The sequence below is a fragment of the Canis lupus genome, chromosome 19, assembly GCF_003254725.2.
Source record: "Canis lupus dingo isolate Sandy chromosome 19, ASM325472v2, whole genome shotgun sequence".
Lineage (NCBI taxonomy): Eukaryota > Metazoa > Chordata > Mammalia > Carnivora > Canidae > Canis > Canis lupus.
The window spans coordinates 53971603-53996015 of record NC_064261.1 but is presented as its reverse complement, the minus strand read 5'-3'; the positions used below and the strand labels follow the sequence as shown (position 1 = coordinate 53996015).

General features: G+C 49.2%; 1 protein-coding gene across 5 annotated transcripts in view; it reads left to right on the top strand.

Annotated features, from left to right (window-relative positions):
- CACNB4 (calcium voltage-gated channel auxiliary subunit beta 4) overlaps nt 1–24413 on the top strand; it is a 220995-nt gene that overhangs the window by 173062 nt on the left and 23520 nt on the right. For 2 of the 5 annotated variants that reach the window (XM_025468972.3, XM_049097114.1), the window contains 7 exons: nt 363–485; nt 6937–7067; nt 9687–9763; nt 11036–11055; nt 11280–11360; nt 12767–12825; nt 20580–20689. In XM_025468972.3, the coding sequence (XP_025324757.1) occupies nt 363–485; nt 6937–7067; nt 9687–9763; nt 11036–11055; nt 11280–11360; nt 12767–12825; nt 20580–20689 (601 nt within the window). Of the gene's footprint in view, nt 1–357; nt 486–1908; nt 1995–5522; nt 6763–6936; nt 7068–9686; nt 9764–11035; nt 11056–11279; nt 11361–12766; nt 12826–20579; nt 20690–24413 lie in introns of those variants that run through there. The other 3 variants (XM_049097115.1, XM_049097117.1, XM_049097116.1) reach the window with 3 other exon arrangements.

Here is a 24413-nt window from a genome sequence, read left to right as displayed (position 1 = left end):
AAAAAAATTTTTAAAAAATTGATTTTACTCCCACCTCCTTTTAATTTAAGGCCTAGCCCACATTTCCTGTGTCCCAAGGGGCATCTATCACCCTTTAAAGTGACAAAAATCAGTTTTAGGAGTGGAGGGGCAAGAAGAGAGCCTCCCCACCCCCCCCCCCCCCCGTCCTCCCATCGCCCCCCAGGATGTTAGGGCAGGTCCTCGGTGGGGGGCGCCTGGCGGGTAGCGCAGGACGGGGAAGGCGGTCGGGCTGATGGCGAGGAATCCCTTTTCGAGTCCTCGCGGGGGATTTGTCCAGGCTGCCAGGGACGTGGAGTGGCTCCCCTTCCTGCCCCGTCCTCACGCCCTGCTTCTGTCCCCAGTCCAAGCCCGTGGCATTCGCTGTGAAGACGAACGTGAGCTACTGCGGCGCATTGGATGAGGATGTGCCTGTCCCGAGCACAGCCATTTCCTTTGATGCCAAGGACTTTCTCCACATTAAAGAGGTAAACGTAGGACTCTGTGCGTCCCCCGAGCTCCGGGAGGGAGCTCAAACACAGCCGAGCGGAGCCCGGGGCAGATGCCGCTGGGTCACCTCACTTAATTTCGGGGCTTTCCAGATCCATTCGTTGTCAGTGAGGTTTAGGGGACCAAGAGCGTCGCTTGCATGGTCACATTGGATCATAGGAGGGGGTCGTCATAGGAGGGGGTTAGGACGGATCCGTGGTCCCCTGGTCACCTTTCAAGCCCCTGTGTGCCCGCACAGACCTAGGGACCCAACTTAGGGAAACCGGAATTGGTGGCCTGGCGCCCACCCCTGAGGGACCGTTCACAGGGGATATTGTAGCTATAGACGTCTGTGCCGTAACCCGCGGACCTTGACCGTGGAACCAACACGGGAGCATAACCATCGAAGTGTTAAAGTCAAGAAGAGGGCAGAGGACTTCGGGACCCAGGAAGCTTAAGGGAGTGAGCAGCACGGGGAGGACTTGAGGCCTTGCACCCCAAGAGGTGGGATCATGGCCTCAAAAACGTTCATTTAGAAATCCTACTTCATCTCGGACGTGGTGCCGGGCGCTGCGAGATCAGAGATGACGGCACACGGTTCCCACGGGTCTCGGGTGGAAGAGACTGGCGGGTGCCTGGTGTCTGCTCAGGGTGATAAATTCCATCATAGTAAAAAGGCAGGGGTATTGGGGGACCACCTGGCCTGGGGGAGGAGGATCAGGGGCCCGGGAGCTCTGGGAAGGGCTGGGCCTTGGGGGTTCAGGCTGGGCGGCCGCGGGGGCTGGAGGGCAGTGCGAGGGGGAGGGAGCCGCACAGGGGACGGGCCAGGGCGCGGAGGGTGGCCTGCGAACGAGCCTGGGCCTCATGAGCTGGCAGCGGGCTGGGGAGGGGTTTTACGCGTGGGCAGGTGCAGCCGGCCTTGTATTAGCATAGCAGGGGCCCAGGGGGCTGCCGAGGCGGGAGGGCAGTGAAGGGCGCCCGGACGCGGCCGGGAGATTGCACACGGGCAGCGAGGGCGGAGGCAGTGAAACAGGACGATGGAGAACGGCCAGCCGTGGAGCTCCCTCGGAGGGCAGAGGCCGTGCGGGTTTTCCAAATAAAGAAGGGAGGGTGTGCTCAGACGGACGGAGGGGGCGCGGGGGCAGAATAAGGAAGGTAGAGGGACGCCTTGTTGCAGGGAGCGTGTGCGCAGGACTTAGGCTTTAGGAGCCACGTGTCCGGGGCGTGAGAGCCTCGTGAAGCCCCGATGGGCCTCTACCCGCATAATCTGGGGGCCAGAGGACAGGAAGAGCGGTTTGCTCTCCCTAAAAGCTTTGAGTTGAAAAGGAGAGTGCATCGTAGCCAGAAAAAAAAAAAAAAAAGGTCAGTTATAGAATCGAGGGAGTGTCTTTAAATTTTTATTTGCGTCTTTATTTTTTTAAGGTAGGAAGGATTTCAGCCTGTTAGCCACGCGGAGACGTTGAGCCCAGGGACACGTTGGAGGGAGAAACCACCGCTGATTGCGTGAGGTGCCGGCGGAGAGGGGAGGGACAGCGTCTGGGAGGCGGCCTGAGGAACGAGGCCGAGGAGGGGCACGGTCCTCCCGCCTCCTTCTGCCCGGGGCTTCCCGATGGGGCCGGGGGGCGGACGGCGGACGGCAGAGGGCGGACGGCGTCCCTACTTGCCGGTGGCTCTGCGAGGACGGAGGCGACGGAAACCGGTTTTAGGAAAAAGAGAGGGGGACAGTAAAGGGACACCTGAGGCATGTGATCGACATACGGCGACCACTCCACGTCGCTGGGACACCTGCGCCTGCCACCCCGCCCGCCGGTCCTAAACGAGCTGCACGCGGTGAATGTATGACTGCTCTGAAAATCGTTGTCTCTGAAGCTCCGCATTCTGCGATGGCGCTAGTGACACCGAGACGTACAGAGTTCTGACGCTTTGGTGGCAAGCAGGTCCGGCCTCTGGGTGTCTGCGCCGTGGCCGTGTGAGCTGGCTGGGGCTCTGTCTACACTGTCCCTTTGCTCCGGTTCTCATTCAAGGTCTCGTTCTTGAGCCTTTGGCCCGTGCCCGGCCCTGGCAGGTGTTGTCAGCAAAGCAGACAGATTCCAGTTCCTCGTGGACGTCAATCCAGTGGGGAGACAGATCATAAATAAATGATTCCAAACCGTGAATGCTTTGGGGGGGGAGGGGAAATGAAGCAGATGCTCAAAAATTTGAAGTAGAGGGATGAGAACGTCACATATCCTGTTAAATACGGGGGTGACCAGAGAAGGCCTTTTGGATGATGTGACCTGACAGCCGAAGGGGAGCCAACCTCAAGGAGAGCAAGAGGAGCCTTCTAGGGAGAGGAGGCACCATGTGCAATGAGACATTTTATTCTATTTGTGGTAAGAAGCCGCCGAAGACTTTAAAAACAAAGGAGTGGGATGAATTTATTTATTTTTTTTAAGCTGTTCTGATTATCGTAGAGACCGCGATGGATGGGGGGGTTGGGTAGGGCGGGTCAGTGTGGAGCCAGGGAGACCGTTAGCACCATTCTCGGTGAGAGACTGTGGCACTGAGCCCGCGTGGCAGCAGCGAGAGGGAAAGAGGTAGACAGATTGGAGGCCGGAGGTGTGTGGCCGGCATTCGGCGAGGAGAGCTGGTGATGGAGCAGGGGACGAGCCTAAGGTGCGGGAGAACGCGTGTGTGGTCAAGGAGGTCGAGGTTTGTGACCTGAGCAACCGGGATGCAGACGCCTGAGGTGGGGACGGAGGGGCCCGCTGGGGAGGGGACATCTCAAAGGACGTGTCAAGTGGAAGCTCGACGTACGAATCTGGAACTTGGGGGAAAGGTTGGGCCAAAGGTGTCAGTTCAGGTCATTAGTTGACGTGTGGCGTTTAGAGCTGTGATGATGATCCAAGTCCCCTAGAGAGGGAGGAGCGGGAGGAGAGAAGGCAGCCTGACGGCAAATCTGAAGGGATTGCGTCCTGCACAGGTGGTCCACGTGAATGGCCTCACAGACAAGGAAGCGGAGCAGGAGGAGCCCGAGATACGCGGGGAAAACCAGGGCGGAGCGATGCATGGGCAGCAGGGGAGGAGTGTCCCCGAGGAGGAAGCCACCAGCCGTGGCGAGTGAGGAGTGGGGAACGGACTCTGGGCTGGCATCCGGGGGTCAGCCGCGTGGGAGTCATCGGGACGGTTGTCTGGAAGCCGAACGAAGGAGGATGAGGAGAGAAGGGCCCGTCAGGAGGCGCTTCTGGCAAGCGCAGAGCCTGCCCTCGAGGGAGAGGACGCGGCCAGTCTAGCCTGCAGATGCAGACGATGGAGTCAGAGGTTCCCTTCCGAGATGGGGGCTCTTGGAGCACGTGCGCCGGCTTGACGTTAACCGACGGCGGCGGAGAGGCGGACGGGGAAGGAAAGCTCGGCGAGGGGGTGCAGGGTTTGAGTAGGCAAGAGGGTGGGATCCCGGCCCCGGCTGGGGGCGCATTTGTGATGGGAGGGCGACTCCTCACTCGCCGTGACCCGAGGGAGAGGACGGGCACAGACGCCCTGCTCAGAGCCTCGCTAGCAGGCAGCTGCCGCGGACATGGCATGTGTGACAATGCAGCCCCCCAGAAGCCCTGAAAGTACCCCAAACCAGGCCCTTAGGGACACGCAGTAGGGATAGGATCTAGGGAAGATAGATGGTTGGAGGCCCTTGTGGATGGAGACGTTGGTGGGTCCTGGGTGCCCAGCAGCCCCGCTGGGCCCTGCCGGAGCCACATCACAGCCTTGCTGCCCCAGGACCCAGGACCCAGGACCCAGGACCCAGAAGCGTCCACTCCACGGCCTCCGCATCTTCAGACGTGTGTGAGGCGGGGGTGTCCACGTCTGCCGAGTAGACAAGGCCCCTGAGCCTGAAACACGTGGCCCCGCGTCTGAACGGTCACATTGCTTGTCCCACCGTGTCCGTCAAAAATGACCAAACCGTACTCCTCGACGGCCGGCACCCGCTGTTTCCAGGGAGACGCAGAGCTTCGAAAGGTGAGCGAAGGCCTCGCGCACGGGACGCACGCGCAGCCACATCCCAGCCTCCCGGGTCGCTGCTCGCCTTCGCTCCCTCCGGGGTCTCCGGTGGCCCGGTTGGTTGCTTTGCGATTTATAGGTTCCTGGATCAGTGAGTGACCTTCCGTTCAGGCGGGCAGCCCGACGTAGGGTGGCGGGCTGCGGATCCGCGTGGGTCGGAACCACGTGTTTTCAGATAATATCCAGTAAGAAAGGGCTAACCGTGTTCGGGAAACGGAAGCGAGGACTGGAGCAGTGCCAAGGCGACCTTCCAGACCCGGGCCCCGCGCCCCAGCACATCGGCGCAAACTAACACATTTCTGGAGCACAGGTGAAGGCCCTCGGGCCCCCCCGCCCCGTCCTCTAGGCGCCCCACCCCCCCGCCCCCGTGCTCTGCCGTGACCTTCCTCAGTCGGGAGAGGCCTACGTGCACGGAGAAGCCGCAGCTCCGCGGATCGCGTAGGCCACCTGCCGAATGTGCAAGCTCTTGACCGTCGGAGGCGGCCGCCTGCCGGGAAGCTCAAAGACCCTTATTGCCCCCGAGCCAGAGTCTCGCTGAGCGTTAGCCGCGTCCTAGAACGGAGCTAGAGCAGATCGGGAGGCTGCCGTCCACCGTCCCCGGAGGCCCTTCGAGGGCGCCCGGGTGCCACGTAGCGCGGTCCTGTTCCCGTGGGCCCGCTCGCCGTTCAGGAAGGAGCTTACTGCCCCGTGGCCTGCTCCGTCCCCACCGCAAGAGCACTTACGCTCCAGACCCAGCACCCAAGGCTCTACGGCGGGGTCCCCTTGCCTTTTGTTAATTCCAGAACAAACGGGCACGTTCTTTCAGGCCTGTTACCCTGAAATACGAGATGGGAAGACGGGAAAAACCAAGACTTTGGCTGTTCAAGATTTTATATTAGGTCACATCAAATTTCTCAAGTGCAGTCTCACAGTGCACGCCCTGCACGCCCCGGGTAGGGGCTGCGTCCCTCACAAAGGCCACACCCCGAAGCCACTTTGGTTCTGCTTTTCTGAGTGTGAGGCTGTTGCTGAGGATTGCTCAAAGCTCCGCAGAGTTTCATGCGGCAGCGACTTCAGGAAACCATCCGCCCCTCCCTCTCAGTGCATCCGCGTCCTGTGCGTGTAAGTCTCGCTTTGAGCTAAGCAAAGTCCACGACGTAGAGGTTTTCATTCCGGGAAACGCGGATACTTTTTGGATCCGAGAGGAAGAGCGTTACCTCGCCCGATACAGATGAAGACAAAGTTATTGGAATCATCTGCGGAGGACAGGAACCATAGGGCTGGCACCTGCTTCCTAAGCATCACCTACCGGACACCGTCCCTTGAGGCAGGTGGCCTGTGTTAAACGCGGCCTCGGGGGATCCCTGGGGGGCTCAGCGGTTTAGCGCTGCCTTCAGCCCAGGGCGTGATCCTGGAGACCCGGGATCAAGTCCCACGTCAAGCTCCCTGCATGGAGCCTGCTTCTCCCTCTGCCTGTGTCTCTGTCTCTCTCTTTGTCTTTCATGAATAAATAAATAAAATCTTTAAAAAAAAATAAAAATAAAAAAAATAAACGCGGCCTCGGAGCTAGGCTCCAGCAAATGTGTAATCGCAAAGACGGTTTCGCTCACCGTGTTCACCGAGTCTTACGCCCAGGCTGGTCCAAGCCTTTGCGTGGCTTTATTTTCTGATTCTTTGTGTCGCAGAACTTCATGTGGATGGAATTCCTGGTGTCGCTATTGGACTTGAGGCCACTGGAGACCGTTTCAAACGTTGCACGCGTTTGCAGCAACGCGTAAGCTCTACTCTGTAAGAATAGGCTTCGTGTTCATCGGGCGGGGAGATGGATCTTGACTAGTAAAGCTGGAAGACCACAATTCTCCATCGAGAACAGACGACAGACAGTGTCCCGGAGCCTTTAGCTGAGGGCTTTTGACAGATAGTGACAGCGGAGCGTATTTCGCCCCGGATGTGTCCGCCTTGCTCTCCAGGCTTCCAGTTACGCTGTACTTATCCCGGTAGAATCTACTCTTTCGTCATCGGCTGGGGCTGCTTGACAAGGACCAAAGGAATCCAGAGGTCGGGCCCCACCTGCAGCCCAGGGATGGGCAAACCGTGGCCTGCGGCCGGGTCTAGCCTGCCGTCCCTTGTAGCAAGGAAAGCGAGCTGAAACACGGAGTACGCGCCGTCTGTGGTCGCTTACGCGGGACAACAGCGGGTTTAAATAGTGGCGACAGAGACCGCGTGGCCTGCAAAGCCTGGATCATTTGCTCTCTGGGGCCTTTGGTGTGCAGACTTCAGCTTTAGTGTGCGGGTGCAGGGGTACCTCTAACCGGGTGCAATACCGCAGGAGCGCGGTTAACGCAGACTGAGCGTCGGGTTCCTCGCCTCGGAAACTAATGAAGGCCACGTGAAGGTAAGCGAATTACTACTGATAGCAGTTCTACGTCTGCATTCCAGAAATACAACAATGATTGGTGGATAGGAAGGCTGGTGAAAGAGGGGTGCGAGATTGGCTTCATCCCAAGTCCGCTCAGACTGGAGAACATACGGATTCAGCAAGAACAGAAAAGGGGACGTTTTCACGGAGGGTAAGGCGCCTTCGTTTCTATAAATGGATTTTTTTGGGGGGGGTGCGGGGAGGTAGAGAAATAAGATGGTGTTTTCAAGTTCGCTTTTTCAGTGAAAAACACACGCTCTCAGAGTAAAGGGGGCTTCTCTGTGTACGAGGTGTTTTTGGAAGTGACGCAAAGGGGCTCCGGGAGGACGCGCCCCACGGCGTGCTGAGGCGGGCGCCAGCTGGCACCCACGCGCACCCGCGGCGGACACTGCTCTGTGGCCCCGGCAAGGCCTCCCCGCGCTCACCGTGCGGGTGGGAGCCGGGCCTGACCCGCTGGGCCTCCCTGCTGGCTCTCAGAGACCCTCTCTCAGGTGGCGTGGGGGGCGGGGTACACTGGTGCCCCACAGGCCTGCAAACCCCCTTCTCTACCCAGGGCATCTGCCATCTCTTGCAGTGGGATGAAGACACCAGTCTAACGTGGGATGAACCACCCTCTAGCGAACTAATGACACAGCCACAAAAACCTCAGAGTGTAGGTATTTGTAGGTCCCGGGGAGACATGCAAGCCCTGGAAAGGAGAAACCAGGGTCACACTGAGCCTGCACGTATTGGGAACCTACCCCGAAGCGTGAATTTGATATCTGTTATCTTTTTTTTTTTTTTTTGAAAGACCCAACATAGGCTCAGTTCTTCCTTTTTGACTCTCAACTTCCTTTTTAGAAAAAAACTTTTGGATTTAAATTCAATTTGCCAACATACAGCCTCACACCCAGCGCTCATCCCATCAGGTGCCCGTCCCCCAGTCCCCTGCCCACCTCCCACCTCCCTCAACTTCCTTTTTCTGCCGGATCCTTTTCTGCTTCAGAAACTCCTCCGTTCTTTGGGGGCCCTTTTGCCTTGTCTTACCGGGAGCTCCGTAAACAGTGACGAGACATCCCAAAAGCACAGTTAGCCCCATTTTTTTTTAATTTTAATTTTTAATCTTTAAATTTTTTTCAAGTAGGCTCCATGCCCAGCATGGAACCAAAAGCAAGGCTTGAACTCACAACCCTAAGATCAAGTAAGACCTGAGCTGGGAACAAGGGATGCTTAACTGACTGATCCACTCAGGTGCCCCTGCCCCACTTTTAATTATCAATCTTTTTTTAGGATATCACATGCCTATAATATTATTAACTATTAATTTATCTTATTCCTACTCTTGACTGTTTACTCTCTTGCTGCTCCTTAAACACAATCGGGAATGCATGTTCCGACCTCAGGACCTTTGCACTTGCTAGTTTCTTCTTACTGGAATCCTTTTCTTCATATTTCCACCAGATTACTCCTTCATCTGCTTCAGATTTTTGTTAAATATCACCTTTTCAGTGACCCCTTTCCAGCCACCGTCTTTAAAATTGTACCCACTTCCCTCCCCTTGCTTCCTATCTCTCTCCTGACTTCATTTTCTCCATTGCACTTAGAACTGTCAGAAATACTATATATTTATCTGTTCATCTGTTTGACGGTGGTGTCTCCTACTAAAATCTGTCTCTGTAGGGAAAGGATTTTTGTCTTTTCCCCCTACTGTTGTGTTCCTAGTTTCTAGAACAACGGGTACTCAACAAAAGTTCATTGAATGAAATAATAAATGTATTATTATCATTTCCAAAGTAGTTATTTTGTTATGATTAGTTCATAATGTGATTATGTCCTGGGGCACCTGGGTGGCTCAGTCAGTAAGCGCCCGACTCTTGATTTCGGTTCAGGTGATGATCTCGGGGTTGTGAGATCGAGCCCTATGTTGAAGCCTGCTTACGGTGCTCTCTCTCCCTCTCCCTCTGCCCCTGCCCCCTACTTGTGCTTTCTCTCTATTTCTCTCTAAAATAAATGAATAGAATCTTTGAAAACAATAATGTTATTCTGTACTTTGGAACTAAAAGGGTAAAACGAAGAGCTCATAGACATGATCTTATTTTTTCTTCACACCAACCCATGAGATGTAACTGATTCTATAGATAGGGAAACTGAGGCTCAAAAACACGAAGTGTGATATGCCAAGGTCCCGCAACTAGCAAATGGCAAAGCCAGGATGAGAAACTAGAGTGTTATGACCTAGAGTCTGTAGGTCAGACATGATCTCGGGGTTGTGAGATCAAGCCTGAGAGGAAGGAACCCCGGAGAAGTAGGAAGGGTTGGCTCCCAAGGGCCCCTGCGGGCTCTCACACGAGGAGTGGTCACAGATAATATTTGTGGCCAAATCCTTACCATCTTTTCCTAATTCTGACTCCCATATAATCACTTTTAAAAAGAAATGCCTCTTCTGGCTCTGATGGCTTGTTTTGAGCTGTCATCCCACTGGTGCGTGGATGACTGGTGTTAGTTAAGCCTCAATTCGCGAGACTGTTTTTGTCCGTGATTTTTCTGCCGGATTTCTGCATTGAGTAACTAGGAGAGATACTATTTGCAGGTCCCTGTTAGGTCCCCCAACTTCTCTGCAAAACAGGTCAAAGAAAACATTTGGACAGATTCTTGAAGTTCTTCTCCAAAGCAGGATTTGATGTGTTTTGAATTATTTAGTAGGATTTAGGCCAAAGAAAGCTTTGTACTCTCAAGTTCTATTTGCGAGGAATCTGGGGAATGAGTCCTAAGTTCCTTTCCTATATCCTAGGAAATCCAGTGGAAATTCTTCTTCAAGTCTTGGAGAAATGGTATCAGGGACATTTCGAGCAACACCCACATCAACAGGTGAGGGTTTTACTTTATCTCCTTCTAATGGAATGTTTCCCTTTCTTAATGTTTGAACATACCCGCGAGTATTTTTACTAATTTGGAAATGATTTAAAGCCTTGATTTAAAGATTCTTCTACTTAGTATTTCGTTGCTCACTTTCTTTCTATAGTGATTCGATTCGATTTATTCAATTTAAAGGGTGCTTGGGTGCCAAAAATCCAAATCGTTATGATCTAATTTTGAAAAGTCTTATTTCCCCCCCAGAGCCAGTAACTGTCCATTGTGCAATTCAATCTGAAGCAAGTGTATTATTCCACCCAAGAACCCAACAGACTTTAAGATGGTGAAGGCCAATTAAAAGAAAAAAAAAAAAAGTTGTAGACTCTTAAGAAAATGCTCTGTTCCAGTCTCCATGGGGAACTTTAGGACAGTACAGCCCGGGCCGTGGAGGTTGGGAGGGTTGAAGCGTTGAATAAGCCTGGACGACCTCATTTCTATTTGGACAGCAGATAACTGAGTCCAGGGTTCTTGTTCGTCTGGATCCTTCCTGAGCTCCCGGTCTCTGAACGGAAGTAGGTCTCCAGGTTGTCCTCAGATGGACTGGACCTGCTTGGGTGACCACGGAACCAGTTTAATCAGACGTCAAAATATTTTGCCTCATCCCCGTCGGTTGGACATTTACATCATTGCAGCTTTGTACTATTCCAGACAAGAAAGAACAGGAATGACTGGATATGGGTTTATTTGAAATTAAGAACAACGTAACGAGGAAAAATGTGTCAATATCCCGGAAAGTAGGCGAAAAACTTACATATAGGATTGCAAAATTTCCTCATGGGCCATCAAAATCACAAATCCTAAAATAACTAGTGATTGAGGTGATGATCATTTTTACCTAAATCGTTATTCCAAGTTCCCTTTTATCAAATTTTATTCGTCCACGTTGTTCTCAGCTACATTGCGTGCTGTGTGTCCAGCAGGGAGCAGCCTGTGGCCCACAGCTGGCCCAGAACTTCCCGCGTTATGAGAAAGTCCACCCTCCACACCCAATGGGAAGTCAGGGTATAAGGTCATGCGTACAAGGAGGAAACTGCCTTTTTTTTTTTTTTCCTCTTCAAAATTGTCTTGTCCGGAATGAAATAGTAGAGTAGTGCTCTTCAGAGTGGGGGATTGTGAAATGATGAAAATCATAGGGAAAAATTGGTACCTTCTCCCATCTTTTAAAATCATGTACTATCACTTACAGAGATTACGTATTTTGATATGGCTCTCATTGTTGTCTTTTAGCAAAACAGAAGCAAAAAGTGGTAAGTCGTGTTTCCTTTTTAAATCTACCGTTAAGGTCTCTATCCATACGTGCCTGCAATGCTCCATTTCAGTGACCCAAATGGCCATAAAACAAGGGAGGAGCCTCCTCGGTGGGGACCCGTGGTAATCATTTCTCATTTGACCTGAGAATTGTGAGTGCTGTGGCTGTCGAGGAGGTGTGCTTAGCCTCACCTTGTCACGCGTGTCAAATCATCTTTTTCAGACGGAGCACATTCCTCCTTATGATGTCGTGCCATCCATGCGTCCAGTGGTGTTAGTGGGGCCGTCACTGAAGGGTTATGAGGTACAAATTCCAATCTGTTTCGCTTCGGTTCTTGATCGGGAGTCTAGGAAACAGCTGTCGGGGGCTTGCTCTTCCGGAGTCTGCTTACACCTGGCTACCTGTGGGGCCAACTCCCCTCATGTGAAGGCGGGGGGGGGCGGGGGCACACAGTGCGGGGCCTATGTGGCCTTTCACTCTTCCTTCCCTTTCTGGGACACTCCTCCTCTTACATGTATCTCTTTGTTTAGAAATATATCCCTTAAAACATTTATAGTGGAAAGTTCTGGTCAACGGTTTGCTCTGCATTAAATTCAAAGTGAAGGACTCTGTCTCAACCATTCCTATTACGATTAGAAATAATCAAGTACGAGAAAAATAAAAAGAAATAATCAAGTATGGGGCACCCGGCTGGCTCAGTGGTAGAGCACGCAGCTCTTGATCTTGGGGTCATAAGCTCAAGCTCCACATTGGGTGTAGAGCTTACTTTAAAAAAAATAAAGAAATAATGGAGTATTAACAGCGTAGGAGAACATGTAGGCAGCAAACCTGCCAGCAAACCTGAACCTTCAGAGCACCAACAAATCTCACCTTGCTGGGTGCTCAAGATGATGGCATACCCCACCAAATATTTCTGTGCTTATTTATTTTAAGGACACAGAAGGGGGGAAAACCTCCAGTGGAAACATTAATGAGCTTGTTCAGAGATTAAACAATACCACGTAAGGAGGAAAAGAGTAAAGACTCAGGGGTCCTACATTTCAGACGATGCCATTCGGACTTTGTGCTAGCATAGAGGAGATGCGGGACGTTAACTCTGAAGGTGGGCAACCCGCAGGGTACATTCCCACTGAGCTAGGACAGTGTCCATCACATAGGCCTCAATACACATTTATTGAACGAATTAACGAATCTTGTTAAGGCAGACCCAAGAATCCCATCCCCTTCTCCTCCCCCCTGCCAGTCTCCCTCCTTCTTCCCTTGTCCCCTTGGCCTCTAAGTGGGGAATGTCAGACGAGCTATAGCGATGGAGAATTCCTACCACGGGGAGGCTGGGTCCTGGGCTCCAGCTGCTCCTCGCTGGAGGCGAGCACCACTCAGGCGGCACCTGCCAGCCAAGCCAGCCCATTGTGGCCTCTTGGCTGCCCTTCTGTCACTACGAAGGGAAGGGAGTCTGTCTTGGGTCTAGCGACCACTGCTGGGTCATGCCCCAACACCCTAGAGGACGCCCAAGGGGGAGAGTTCAGTCCCTTTAAGTGGTTAGCATGAGCGATGCCTTCCAGTAACCTGCCCTACTGCCTCCGAGACAACAGGCCGGGTAGGGTCTCTGCTCAAAGGGTCCCTTCCTTCCACCTCTCTCACCTTTGACTTCTCTCTCTCTCTGTCTCTGCGTGTGTTTGCCTCATTCTCTTTTTCTCACCTCTGCAAAGGTAACAGACATGATGCAGAAAGCCCTCTTTGATTTCCTGAAGCACAGGTTTGATGGGAGGTGAGACATACAGATGTTTTTGTATTTTTATCTTCCTTTAACTGAACATGTATGATGAATTGATTTGTGGATCTGTGTTTCCAGTGATTGCAGAAGCTCTCTAATTAAAAGTTAACTCAGTGTTCAGGGAAGAAAACAGTGAAAGAATTCTGAAGATATGAAGTTATGAAGTATAGCATTGAATCCCCAAGGGAGAGAGGACCTTGAGAAGGAAAATAACCCATTTGTTTTAATTAAATGTATGTGTTGGTCTCTATTTCCTTGCTTGTTAGTGAATTCATGCCAAACTTATTTTGTGAAAAATATTAATGAAAATGTAGAATATTTCTGATAAACCTGGTGGCTCGCTGGTCAAACTGGTAGTAATACTTGGGAACCGTGCATGAGTATGTGTGTGTGTGTGTGTGTGTGTGCATGTATGTGTGTCTCATGCAAAGGTATAAAGGACTGAGATTCCTGTAAAGAGTGCAAGAAATGTTTTCATCATAAGCTTCCCAAAGTCACTGTTTGCAGGCGATGGTACTTAGTTCTGGGTGTTTTACCAGAAATCACCTTGTATTTTATTGGTATATTTTGCGCGTATCGTAGGATTAACATGGCTCGGTCTCCAGCCATCAAATAAGTTTATCATTTAAGTTTTGTGAAAAATGCCTGAAAGAGTTGCTGTGTTTTGCAGAGAAATGGTAAAAAGTTCATATTGACTCACTTCTAAGCTCCTTTGGTGCAAAATGCACTCCTTTTGAAAATAGCCACACTGCAAACACTGAAGGCTTACTAGAAATGCAGAAAACGAGAAGTATGAGTACATGCACCCAACTTGCCAGATGTTTTTCAAAATAGCTTCGGAAAGATTTTTTTTAATTACGGCATTTTAAGGAAAAGAGCAAACCTAATAATGCTTTAAGTAGAAGCTGTATGTGTTTGTCAAAAGAAAAGCTTCTAGGTGACTGGGTTTACAATATTCATTAGCTTCTGGGACCAAATACAAAGAAACTGAGATTTTGGTTCCAATAATTGAGATTTTAGTTCAAGCATCCCGAATGTGTCCTGTGCCGTTAGGTGCCCGAGTACACGGACGGGTAAGGGCTCCGATCGGCGCGGGCCACTCTTGCTCTCGGAACAGTGTGAGGCGGCCGACGTGGGCCGGGGAGGCGGTCCGGAAGCGTGTGGCACGCTCGTGGGCGCCCCGGGGTGAGCCGCGGATGCCCACGGCCGCCTGGGCGGGACATGATGTGGCCAGGCCACGGCGCAGCAGGCGGGAATGCACCTGGGCCCAGCAGGGCGGACGGAGGTTCTGATGGATGCGTGGCCGCCTGCGCGTCCAGGGGCTCGTGAGAGGGCCGTGGCTGTGTCCTGCTCCTCGTGTCCCTGCTCTGGAAGGCGGAGAACGAAGTCGTTCCCAGGAAAACAGACGCGAAGCCCTGAGCACGCAGTTGGAGGGCGAGTGCAGGTCCTTGGCCGTGGTCTGGAGCAGCCGCTGCACTGGGCCAGCTGCTCCGCTGGAGGATGCTTGCTCCGGGCCAGCTCGCTCTGCAAGGAGCGCCGCAAAGGATGGCTGAGCTCCGAGTCTTGACCGTGACAGCAGTTCGGCCTGGCCGCCGCCGACCGGGCCGCAGCCTGAGCTTCGGGCGGCCCTCGGCGGCAGGGACGCGGCGAGCCTGCGCGGCTCGCCCTCTGGGTCGCTGTGCTGAGAGTCACGCGGTTGTAACCCGGGCCGTCCTCGCCTCAAGAGGCCCTGAGCCGTCGGGCCACCGCGTCTCAGCCCCAGGCTGAGCAGATCCCACCCCGTCGCGCAGCCCGCCTGTGTCACATTGAGTCCGTCACCACGTAGCACCTTTGTACACGACAGTGTTTGCAGCAGTCTGACAGGTAGGGCCTACAGGGGAAAAAGGAGGGAACTATTAAAATTTAACAAAGAGAAAGTGAGTGGCTTAATTATGCCTTTCAAGAATGAAGCATCTGAGGCTCTTCCTCAATTTTCAGGCCCGGGAAGAGGAAGCGAATTTGATTGTAACGGCAGAGATCCGTTTCGAGTCTGGTGGACCTGCTGCGTCAAGCATTTACACACGCTGTTGAAGATGGTGTTAGTAGAAATAGATTTAAAGGGTCAGTGCCAGGTGCTCCATATGGTCCGATGGCCCAGCGGGAGACGCAGGGATGGGAGGAAGATTCGAACAGCGGTGAATGCAGTAGTTGGAGAAAGAGATGAGGTCTGCAGAGACCTGATTTATGGCAGAGTTGGGAAAAGATAGACAGGAAAGGCCGGAGTAGCAGAGTGGACTTGCTTTCAAATAACGAGAGGCCAGGGCGGCAGAAAAGCCAGGAATGGAGCCGTTAGCTGAGAATCTGTAGAGACTCTGATAAGGGAGAAGCAGCGCGCTCGGAGCTTCACACTGACTCCGACACATCTGCTGTGTGGGGAATAGCCTTACATTTTGAGCTGTGACAGTCTGCTGCATTATGTTTTACCAATTAATAAAGGGAGAGGAAACAACAAATAGTCTTGAAATGAAACCAGCCAAGAGAACAGCTACGCAGAAGGCTTCAGCACCGTGACGCGGCACAAACAGAATGGTCTGGTGGAAACCTACTCAGCGTCTAATTGGCTATGAAGGCAGAAGGTTAGACAAAGGAGTCAAGGAAGAGTCTCGCTATTTTGCTATTTTTCAGAAAGAGCAAAAAAAAAAAAAAAAAAAAAAAAGGGATCCATTGGCTAAGAAACTTTCTTCAGCCTTGTTTTTTCAGATCCTGGTTAGAAATGGTTAGAAAATAACTCAACAAACTGGATTTCAAGTCCAGCAGCTTGAGTATTACAAAGTCCTATACTTGCCTTTTTTAAATACCTCAAATTATTTGAGTCAGTTGAGAGCTACTTATTACACAATTTTATTGCTGTGACTGCTACTGTAGGACTATAATACAGGTAAGAAAAATAAAAAGCATATAAAAACCAACTAGTTCCTGGAGGACCCTTGTGCACGTGGGCATCCATGCATGGTGGCAGTTCCTACGCACACGTCATAAATTAGGGGAGCCTGCCCAGCAGCTGGTTCAGCTGGTTGAATGTCCCGTTCACGGCCTCAACAGCAGGCAGTTAAACCAACTGCCATGTGTTGACCTATGTTCATCATTTCCAACTCCAGTGAAGTTGGCGTCACGCATTTTCACAACTACATCAGATCGGCTCTACGGCGGTTATGCGACACTTTGTAACCAACGTGATCACGGCCAAAAATCCTAAATGAACTTCTTGTCGCCTGTATAGAAGAGATCTAAAGCTGAAGTTATTGGCCGAAGGCCACTCAAAGGAGAAAAGGGGTTCGAGAAAGAATTTGAAGAAAAGAGGCCGGCAGTACAACTCAGGAGACTCAGGGAGGTAGTTTTTATTAACGAACAGCAATGGGCACCCTTGACGCTATCACCCAGCGGCCAAGACGGCGGGACGAAAACAACCTGTAACCGCAGTCAACAAATGGCAAAGGACAACACGGTACCTTCTGTTTCAAAATCGGTATCACTCTCTTATCACCTTCTACCGTTCTCTCCCTACGTGCAGACTCATCGGCGGTCAAACACTAGAGAGAAGCAATTGAACACTCGAATGCCAAACACCAATATTTAAATGAGCAGCTTTTGATTACGTGTCTGAGCTGATTCTCTTACCTCAAAGTATATATGAATTTCATGGACTCTGGGAGTGGGAGAGTTCATGGTAGACTAAGTTTTGAGCATAGGATATAAAGAAACTGTCTCCTCCAGTGGTGAAAACCTCCAGTAGTTGACTTACATACGCTCTGCTTGTGCCCATCAACATAGAGCACGAGGAGTAATTACCTTGTTGGTCTCTACCGACAGGCCCATGAGATAGTTTAGCAAAGCCGCCATTGCCATCTCATTGATTAGGATACTGATGCCCAAAAGATGACCTGACTTGTCCAGGGTCACACAACCTGCAGGAGCAGGATCCATGGAGAATGCTCAGATCTACGTATGCCCTCCATCTCAATTCTCTTGACAGCGTACTTACTGTTCTGGCCTTTAAAATTGTCTTCTCTATGAAGGCTTTTTTTTTTTTTTTTTTTTTAATGAACGCACTAATAGCATTGCATGTTAGATGTAGCAAGGAGAGAGTACAGAAGGACCTTAGAGCTGTTCTGAACCAACATGGAAATACTAATTGTTTTTGAATGTATAGGTTACAACTAAAAATAGTATCTTTTCCTAGAAAACTAATACTCACAGGTCGTCATAGATTGCAGCAATTATGATGAATTCCAAAACAGAAATAAAGAACAGTTGGGATTCAGATTTGCTAGATTTAGAGAACAATTTTTGCTAGTTTTCAGTGACATTTGCTACTATACGCAATTTGCCGAGGAATTAAACTCCTGTTCGTGTTTATCTATGAGACAATAATCCCTGACACTGTCACAGAAGAGTCTCGTAGGGAACTTTTAAGACATATCGAATAAGACGCATGGAAATACTGAAAGACACTGGAGGCAGTGAGTAAAGCAAGCAAAGAAGTCGAAAGGGCATTGTTTTAAGTAAGAAAATAATAATAAAAATATATAATATAGTATATTATATATCATATAGTATATTATATATCATATAATATACTATAAAAATAGTATATTATAAAATATAAATATATATTGATTTATATATAATATAGTATAAAAATATCATATAGTATATGAAGAGTATTTGTAAAGTATATAAACCAAAAAAGAAGTATATAAACTTCAATTATATTGTTGGGAAGCCTTAAAAAAAAAAAAAAAGTTTGGATCTGGTGTCTGATTTTGATAACAGTAGCATCTCTGTACGGAAAATAGAAACTTCTGCTTTGTCTTATCGAAGAGTTTCTGGGGCTGTGCCTGTCTTGTCCTGAGCTCTTTCGTGCACACGTGTGTGCTGTTAGTAAGAAATAACTTATAATAATACTTTCCAAGAGGCCGACTCTTGTTTTCTGCTAGGTCGTGATCTCCGTCAGGGTCCTGGGACTGAGCCCACGAGGGACTCCACGCTCCATGGGGATTTCCCTCTCCCTGCCTGCCCCATCTCTAAAATCAATTAAAATCAATCAATCAATCTTTTTTAAAAAAAAGATGTTTAAGAAATGACTTATATTAACAAATGTGCTGGTATTTTGTTGACAAATAAGAAGAAGAACGCCGTATTGCCTGGACCTTTTCCTGTTTGTGGAATATATGAAGCAGTTTTTTTTTTTTTTCTGTGCGTGTGTGTTATTGTTTTGTTTGTTGTTTTTTTGTAAGACTTGTAAAAGCTCGTAAAACTCTGTATGTGTTTGAAAAAGGCTTTGTACTCCTAACTCTGGGAAACGAACTAGGGGTGGTGGAAGGGGAGGAGGGCGGGGGGTGGGGATGAATGGGTGACGGGCACTGAGGGGGGCACTTGACGGGATGAGCACTGGGTGTTATTCTGTATGTTGGTAAATTGAACACCAATAAAAAATCAATTTATCAAAAAAAACGAAAAAGGCTTTGTAAACATTTTTAAAATCCACTAAAAAATAAGAGAATGCATCTGTTGGTAAACCTTTCAAATTTTAAGAACAAAAGGTCACTATTTGGCTTGTATAGACCTAGAAAATTTGATCTCCCTTAGGCAGAATAGACTTTTTAGGCCCTCCAAAAGTCCTTATTCTAGAAAGTCGAATCCTGTTCCTCAATTAACCCATTTGTCTCTAGTCATAGATTTGAATTGCTCTGGAACTTAACTGTTTCTAACCAGCAGCTCCATCTTAAGACAACAAACAAACAAACAAACAAAAAAAAAGACAACAAACAAACAGAAACACAAAAATAAACAAGCAAACCCTATCCTGTAAGTAAAGGGAGCTGGGAGCACAGAACTGCCTATGAGGTCTCCTACCTCAAGTTGCAAAGGCCAACTAGGTAATGGGACTGAGAGGTGGGGTTCACTTGCCTTTAACCTCATTGAAATCCTGACGCCTCTCTGCACGTGGTGGCCAAGGTCACACGGGTCTGCGCTCGACCACTTGGCTGGCCCCTGGGGCTCAGGGCTGCCGGAGAAGAGCACTGTCAGGTGACTAAGGCCCGGCCTGGTGCTCGGGAGCCTGTGTTGCAGGCAGTCCTTAGCCTCTAACTAATCACGTGGAACTTCCTCTCTGTGTCTCAGTTTTCTTGGTAAAATGAAGAAGTTGTACTTGAGCAATGCTTTCCAAAGCTTTTTAGCAGTGGAACAGCTTTTTACAATGAAATCGTCTACAAAGCCCCAGTGTAGAAAACAGAAATGGCAGAGGCGCTTGCCTGGCATGGACGGAAGCTCAGCCGCCACTCAGTGGTCTCAGTGGCCTGGAGATAGTTCACAAAACCCTTAGTTTCGGCAGAAGGCAATTTGAAGATGCCTCGAAGAACTTAATAGTGCTTAAAAATTCTAAAAAATGTAAAAATTTAAAACTTACCATCTACAGCTTATAAATACAATGACACAAGAAGGTGCTTTGCATTAAAATGGCCTCAGAACTTTAGTACAGCCTGTTGCTTTAAAGAAGCAATTTCCAGTCACTTGCAAAAAGGAGTATTTTACATTTTCCTCAAGGCTTTGGGTCACTGAAGTCAGGCCAGGAGCCACAGGAGGGGCTGGGAGTATGCCAAACAGGTGTGAGAGGACATGGGGCTCAATTATCTTTACCTCCTCCCGGCCCCAGCCCCCAAAGGAATATACAGATGAAGGAGCTCGAGTGCACTGAGCACGAAGGGAAGGAGCACCATTCTTTTGTCTCCTTCCCAGAACTCTCCAAACTCTGAAAATAAGAATGTAGGAAGGTCCATGATGGCAGTAATCGGCTTAGAGAGGCATTCTTTGCATTCGACAGGTAGATCATAATCCGAAGCTGATCAATCCCAGCTTAAAGAATTTTAAAACTGTAAATTCCAGAGATTCTTATTTGATGAGTCATATGGAAATAGACTCCTCTCTCTGTTCATTTGTGGTGTCTTTGCTTTATTCTTCTTTTGCGTAACCGCAGGAAACGTGTACAAGGCTTGCACGATCCTCACCTTGCCCTCAACTGTAGTCTTATGGCTTCCCACTTCATGCATCCAGAGCCTTAAGCAAATATGAAGAATCCTGTGCATGAAGAAGAGAAATCGTATTTTCCACCTTCTTAGAAATGAAGCATTCCTCTGGGTTTGTAGAGAAATGCTTCTTGTATCATGAATGAACTGTTGAGCACCAGGAATGCAGCATCGCTACCAGCCGGTCGAGTGTTGGTGATGAAAATGAAGAGGGCTTTCCCCTTTGGCCAGCAGCATTGTTATGCGTGGGTAACACAGAGCAGTTGGTAGTTCTTTAAGGTCTGGTTCTAGAGCAAATCAACTGTGAATTGTAGGGAAATTGTATTGCTGCTTCCCAGAAAGGGCATGGTTTATTCCTAACGTTTTGATTCCCTCCTGGTATGGTGCGCATTATTAAAAAGAGAATTTTGGCAAAGTAGGTAATAGTGGGGGAAGAGCTGCGTTTTTAACAACAGGTTGGTTTGGGTTTGGGTTTTGGTTAAATAGCCAAAACCTTCCTCCAAGCTACCTGGCTTGTATTTTGCTACTAGCCAAAGCCTGTTGGAAATACTTGCGGCTCGTGTTTGTTATACTGTGGCTGCGCTGCAGTATGTAAAGTGGTTATTAAGTGCTGTGGTTATGAATCACTTGAGAGCCCCCTAACATTGTTTACTGGCTTGTTCTGTTCTGTGTTCCTATTCATAGGATATCAATAACAAGAGTGACAGCTGACATTTCTCTTGCTAAGAGGTCTGTCCTAAATAATCCCAGCAAGAGAGCAATAATTGAACGTTCGAACACTCGGTCCAGCTTAGGTAAGATGTTTCAATGTGGTCCTTCTCCAAGCTGTGCTTTCAGAGCGGGATGACACGCGTTGCGTTTATGAATGTCTTTTCCAGTTTGCTCCCCATTCTGAATGGGGAAGTGCCGATTGACTGAAGAGCATGCTATCCATGGAAAAGAAGGGAACGTAGTCCTACAGCAGCCAGAGCCTCCTCGCTCAGCTCTAGTCAGTGAGTTAGTCTGGTGGGAGGAATCCTCATAGGCTCCCCTGGGCTCCTACTGCCTAACCACGGGGAGCCACGCATCTCCACTCTGCCCAAGCTTCTCGGTGAGGCTGATGATCTCCGTCATGCCTGAGTCACAGCTGACACGAAAAGAAATGAGATGTTCAACCTTCCCAGATCTTTGGAAGAAAGCTAGATAATGGTGTCTTAGGGCTGCTTCTGCCGTGAGCTAGTGGGACTCAGAATAGCCTCAGCCTCCGGTGGAAACAGCAACGAGCATTAATAACATGCAGGGAGCTTAAATGCATCTTTCCTGGAGCACAGTCAGAAAGCATCCCGAAAGCCACCATGATCGAGAAGGGGAAAATCCCATAGTGTTATGGGATTGGAGGGTTCTCGTCTCAGGAGTAGAAGAGTGAGTCTTGCAGACACAAAAGGGTGAAGTGAGGTGAAAGGGTTTTTTTGTTGTTTAAGGTTTTATTTATTAGAGAGAGAGAGAGCATGAGCAGGGGAGAGGGAGAAGCAGGCTCCCCGCTGAGCGGGAAGCCCAACGTGGGGCTCGATCCCAGGACCCCAGGATCATGACCTGAGCCAAAAGCAGACCCTTGACTAACTGAGCCCCCCAGGCGCCCCAGAGTGAAAGTTTATTAAGGGCAGGTGAGAACAGAAAGGAAAGAAAGCTCTAGAGCGACGGGGGTCCCGAATGGGTTGCCACCGTGGGCTTTCACAGTTGAGAGTTGACCGGGGAACTTAATCTTCTTGACGTCTCTACCCTCGAGGGCACCATGTTTACTTTTTCTTTGAAGTCTGGTAATTTTCCGTAGTCCAGCGGTAGCTGCTGTGTAGAGATACCTCGTCCCTGACGTTTAAGACAAATGAGGTAGACTCCCCAGTTTCATTATATTCCCTCTTCTCTGGTTTTGTGCACCTCCGCCTTTTCCACATCTGGGATTTCTGTGAGCCTGGAAACGTAGCCCCCGCCTGTCTCTCCCTCAAGCCCCGCCTGTCCCTGACTCAACGTGGAGCTAGCCACACAAAGCCACGTACGAACAGGACTGTGGAAGACGGAATCACCATCCCCAGAAACAAGTCCACGCTGCTGGGGAATCACGACGTTCCTCTCGAAAGCCTGTTGGTGGTTTCGGTGATCGCCAGGCGTGGCGTGGTCCCCTTCTTGTAACTTTCTAGGAGTCTCTTGTGCATTCATATTCTGAGGGCCGCTTGTTTTCCTCCCCTCTTCCTCACGGGCAGGGTGGGAAAGAGAGGGATGACCCCTTAAGCGACTGAGATGATGATAGAAGACAAAAAAATTCCAAGAGAGCTTGCATGCCCAGGCATCCGCTCAAGAATTTGTTGAAGGCTGAGTCTTGACCCTGAGCCAAGAAGTGTAGAGATTAGAAGGAAGCTACGAAGTGTCATCTCTACATTCCTGGCATGGGGTTGGCACATGGTAATTGTTCAATAGATGTTTGTTGGGTGGCTGCTTTATGAAAGAATGTTAAACATACCAAATGGAATAGTTGTCGGCCCCAGTGAGAGCAAGACCCTGGACCTCAGCAGCTCCTTCCTTAGTTCAGTATTTAGATCCTTCACATACAGAGTGGAACACTCTTAGAGACACAGTACTTTGACCTTGACGAAGTAACAATGGAAGAGTTAAAAAATAAATAGATGATTAATTAATTAAAAAAAAAACAATGGAAGAGTTAATGATGATGCATCAGCTTAGGTGACCAAAGGTAAAGGCTGTGGGAGCCAAGAGTGCCAAGTGAGGTTGAAGATTTCTTAAACAAGCATCCGCTGTCTGTTCTCCTGTCTTCCACTCTCCTTCTCACTCCACAACTTTTAATTACTCCCCCCTCTGATGTATAATGAGAGGCTGAGAAGCACTTAAACACATACGCCAGGTTGCCTGCCTCGAACCATCTACCTTGGCTGGCCAAGGTCTCATGGATATCCTTGGAAGTCATTCTGTATAATCCAGGCACCTGTTTGAGTCAGTGGAGTAGAGTTAGTGTAAATATTGAGGACAAAACAAGACAGATGTCGGTTCACTGGTTTTTTCCCTTTGCTTTGCAAATTCATATACCTACAGTCATTAGAATTAATTTAATGGCAATCTATTAACATAACCACTACGTGAGCCCATTATGTCCATTTGCCTGCCTGTTAATGTACATTTGTGCATTCCCTCATCACATGTTCACTACTGTGTGCCACACACGGTATGCCAGACTTAGGAAGTACAAACATAACTAAGAAAAAATATCTTACCCATAAGCCACCGGAAGGAAAGGGCAGATGGTTACAGTGCTGTCTGATAATGGAATTATGAGCAAAGGGCTAGGGATATAAAGAAAGAAGAAGAGGGAGTAAGAGGTGTCAGAGAAGACTTCGGAGAAGTTATATTTGAGCTGATTCTTCAAAGCACACAAGAATGTGCAAAGGCATCAGCATGTAAAAATCATTACATGATTGATAAACAAGTACTTTGTGCAGAGCACACTTAGAAAGGGGGGTGGGTGGCATGGTTTTGAGAGCAACAGGGGAAAAGACTGGAAAAGTAGGTTGAGGCCAGTGTGTTAGGGCTCAAAGTACACCTTGCTATATAATTGATATAATCGATATAATTGATATAATTGATAATATCCAAAAGTTTTCCAAAGTCAAATTTGGAAATTTGGATTCAACAGTTGACAGTTTCTTTACTGCAAGGCTTCTGAGAGCCACTAAGATACGAAGAGTAATGCGTGTTTGAAATTCCAAAAGAAATTATTAAAGCCTGCAATATATATTTTGCAAAAAAAAAAAAAAAATCTCTTTTTCCCCTTAGGATATCTTAAGGGATTAGTGTTCGAGGGTACTCACTTTGGGAAAAGTTGCTCTGAACCCAAAGGAGCCATTGGCATAGATTAATTAAGCATTTGGATATAAGAAAGATCACAGGGGACAGAGATGCTGGAGAGAGGTGGGTCTAGAGGGTCATGGTCACGCTAGACAAGTGTTCACTGACGTCTTGCAGCACCATAGTCCCCGACTACTCAGGGCCCCATTAGTCTGGGGTAAGATCATGATGAAGCTTCCTTTGGAACCTTCTGAGAATCAGCATGGGAAGTCAAGATTACTGGGCTTGCCTAAAGTTTTTCTTTAAGAAAACGAGCTGTGTAGGGATACACACTGTTCTCTTTTTCAGACATACAGTTTACGTACTGAATCACGATCCAAATACGGGCCACTCTGTAGTGCGGCCTCGGCAGCCTCCCGGCCTTCTTGCCCGAGCACCTCCCACCCGTGCCAGATTGCCCATTGCCTAAGAGTCCTGGCAGGGCATGTGCTTGCCCTCTGCACGGGTCAAAAACCACATTTACCTCATTGCTGATGCAGAATAAATAAGGCCAGGTATTTCTGTGTTATTTATACAGTGTGCCTCAAGGGTTCTTTGTTCCAGAGCAGTCCAGTTTGCCTCACTACCTTTTTGCTACTTCAGAAGACATTTATATTCAGATTGGAAACTTAAAGCAATGCAGACTTG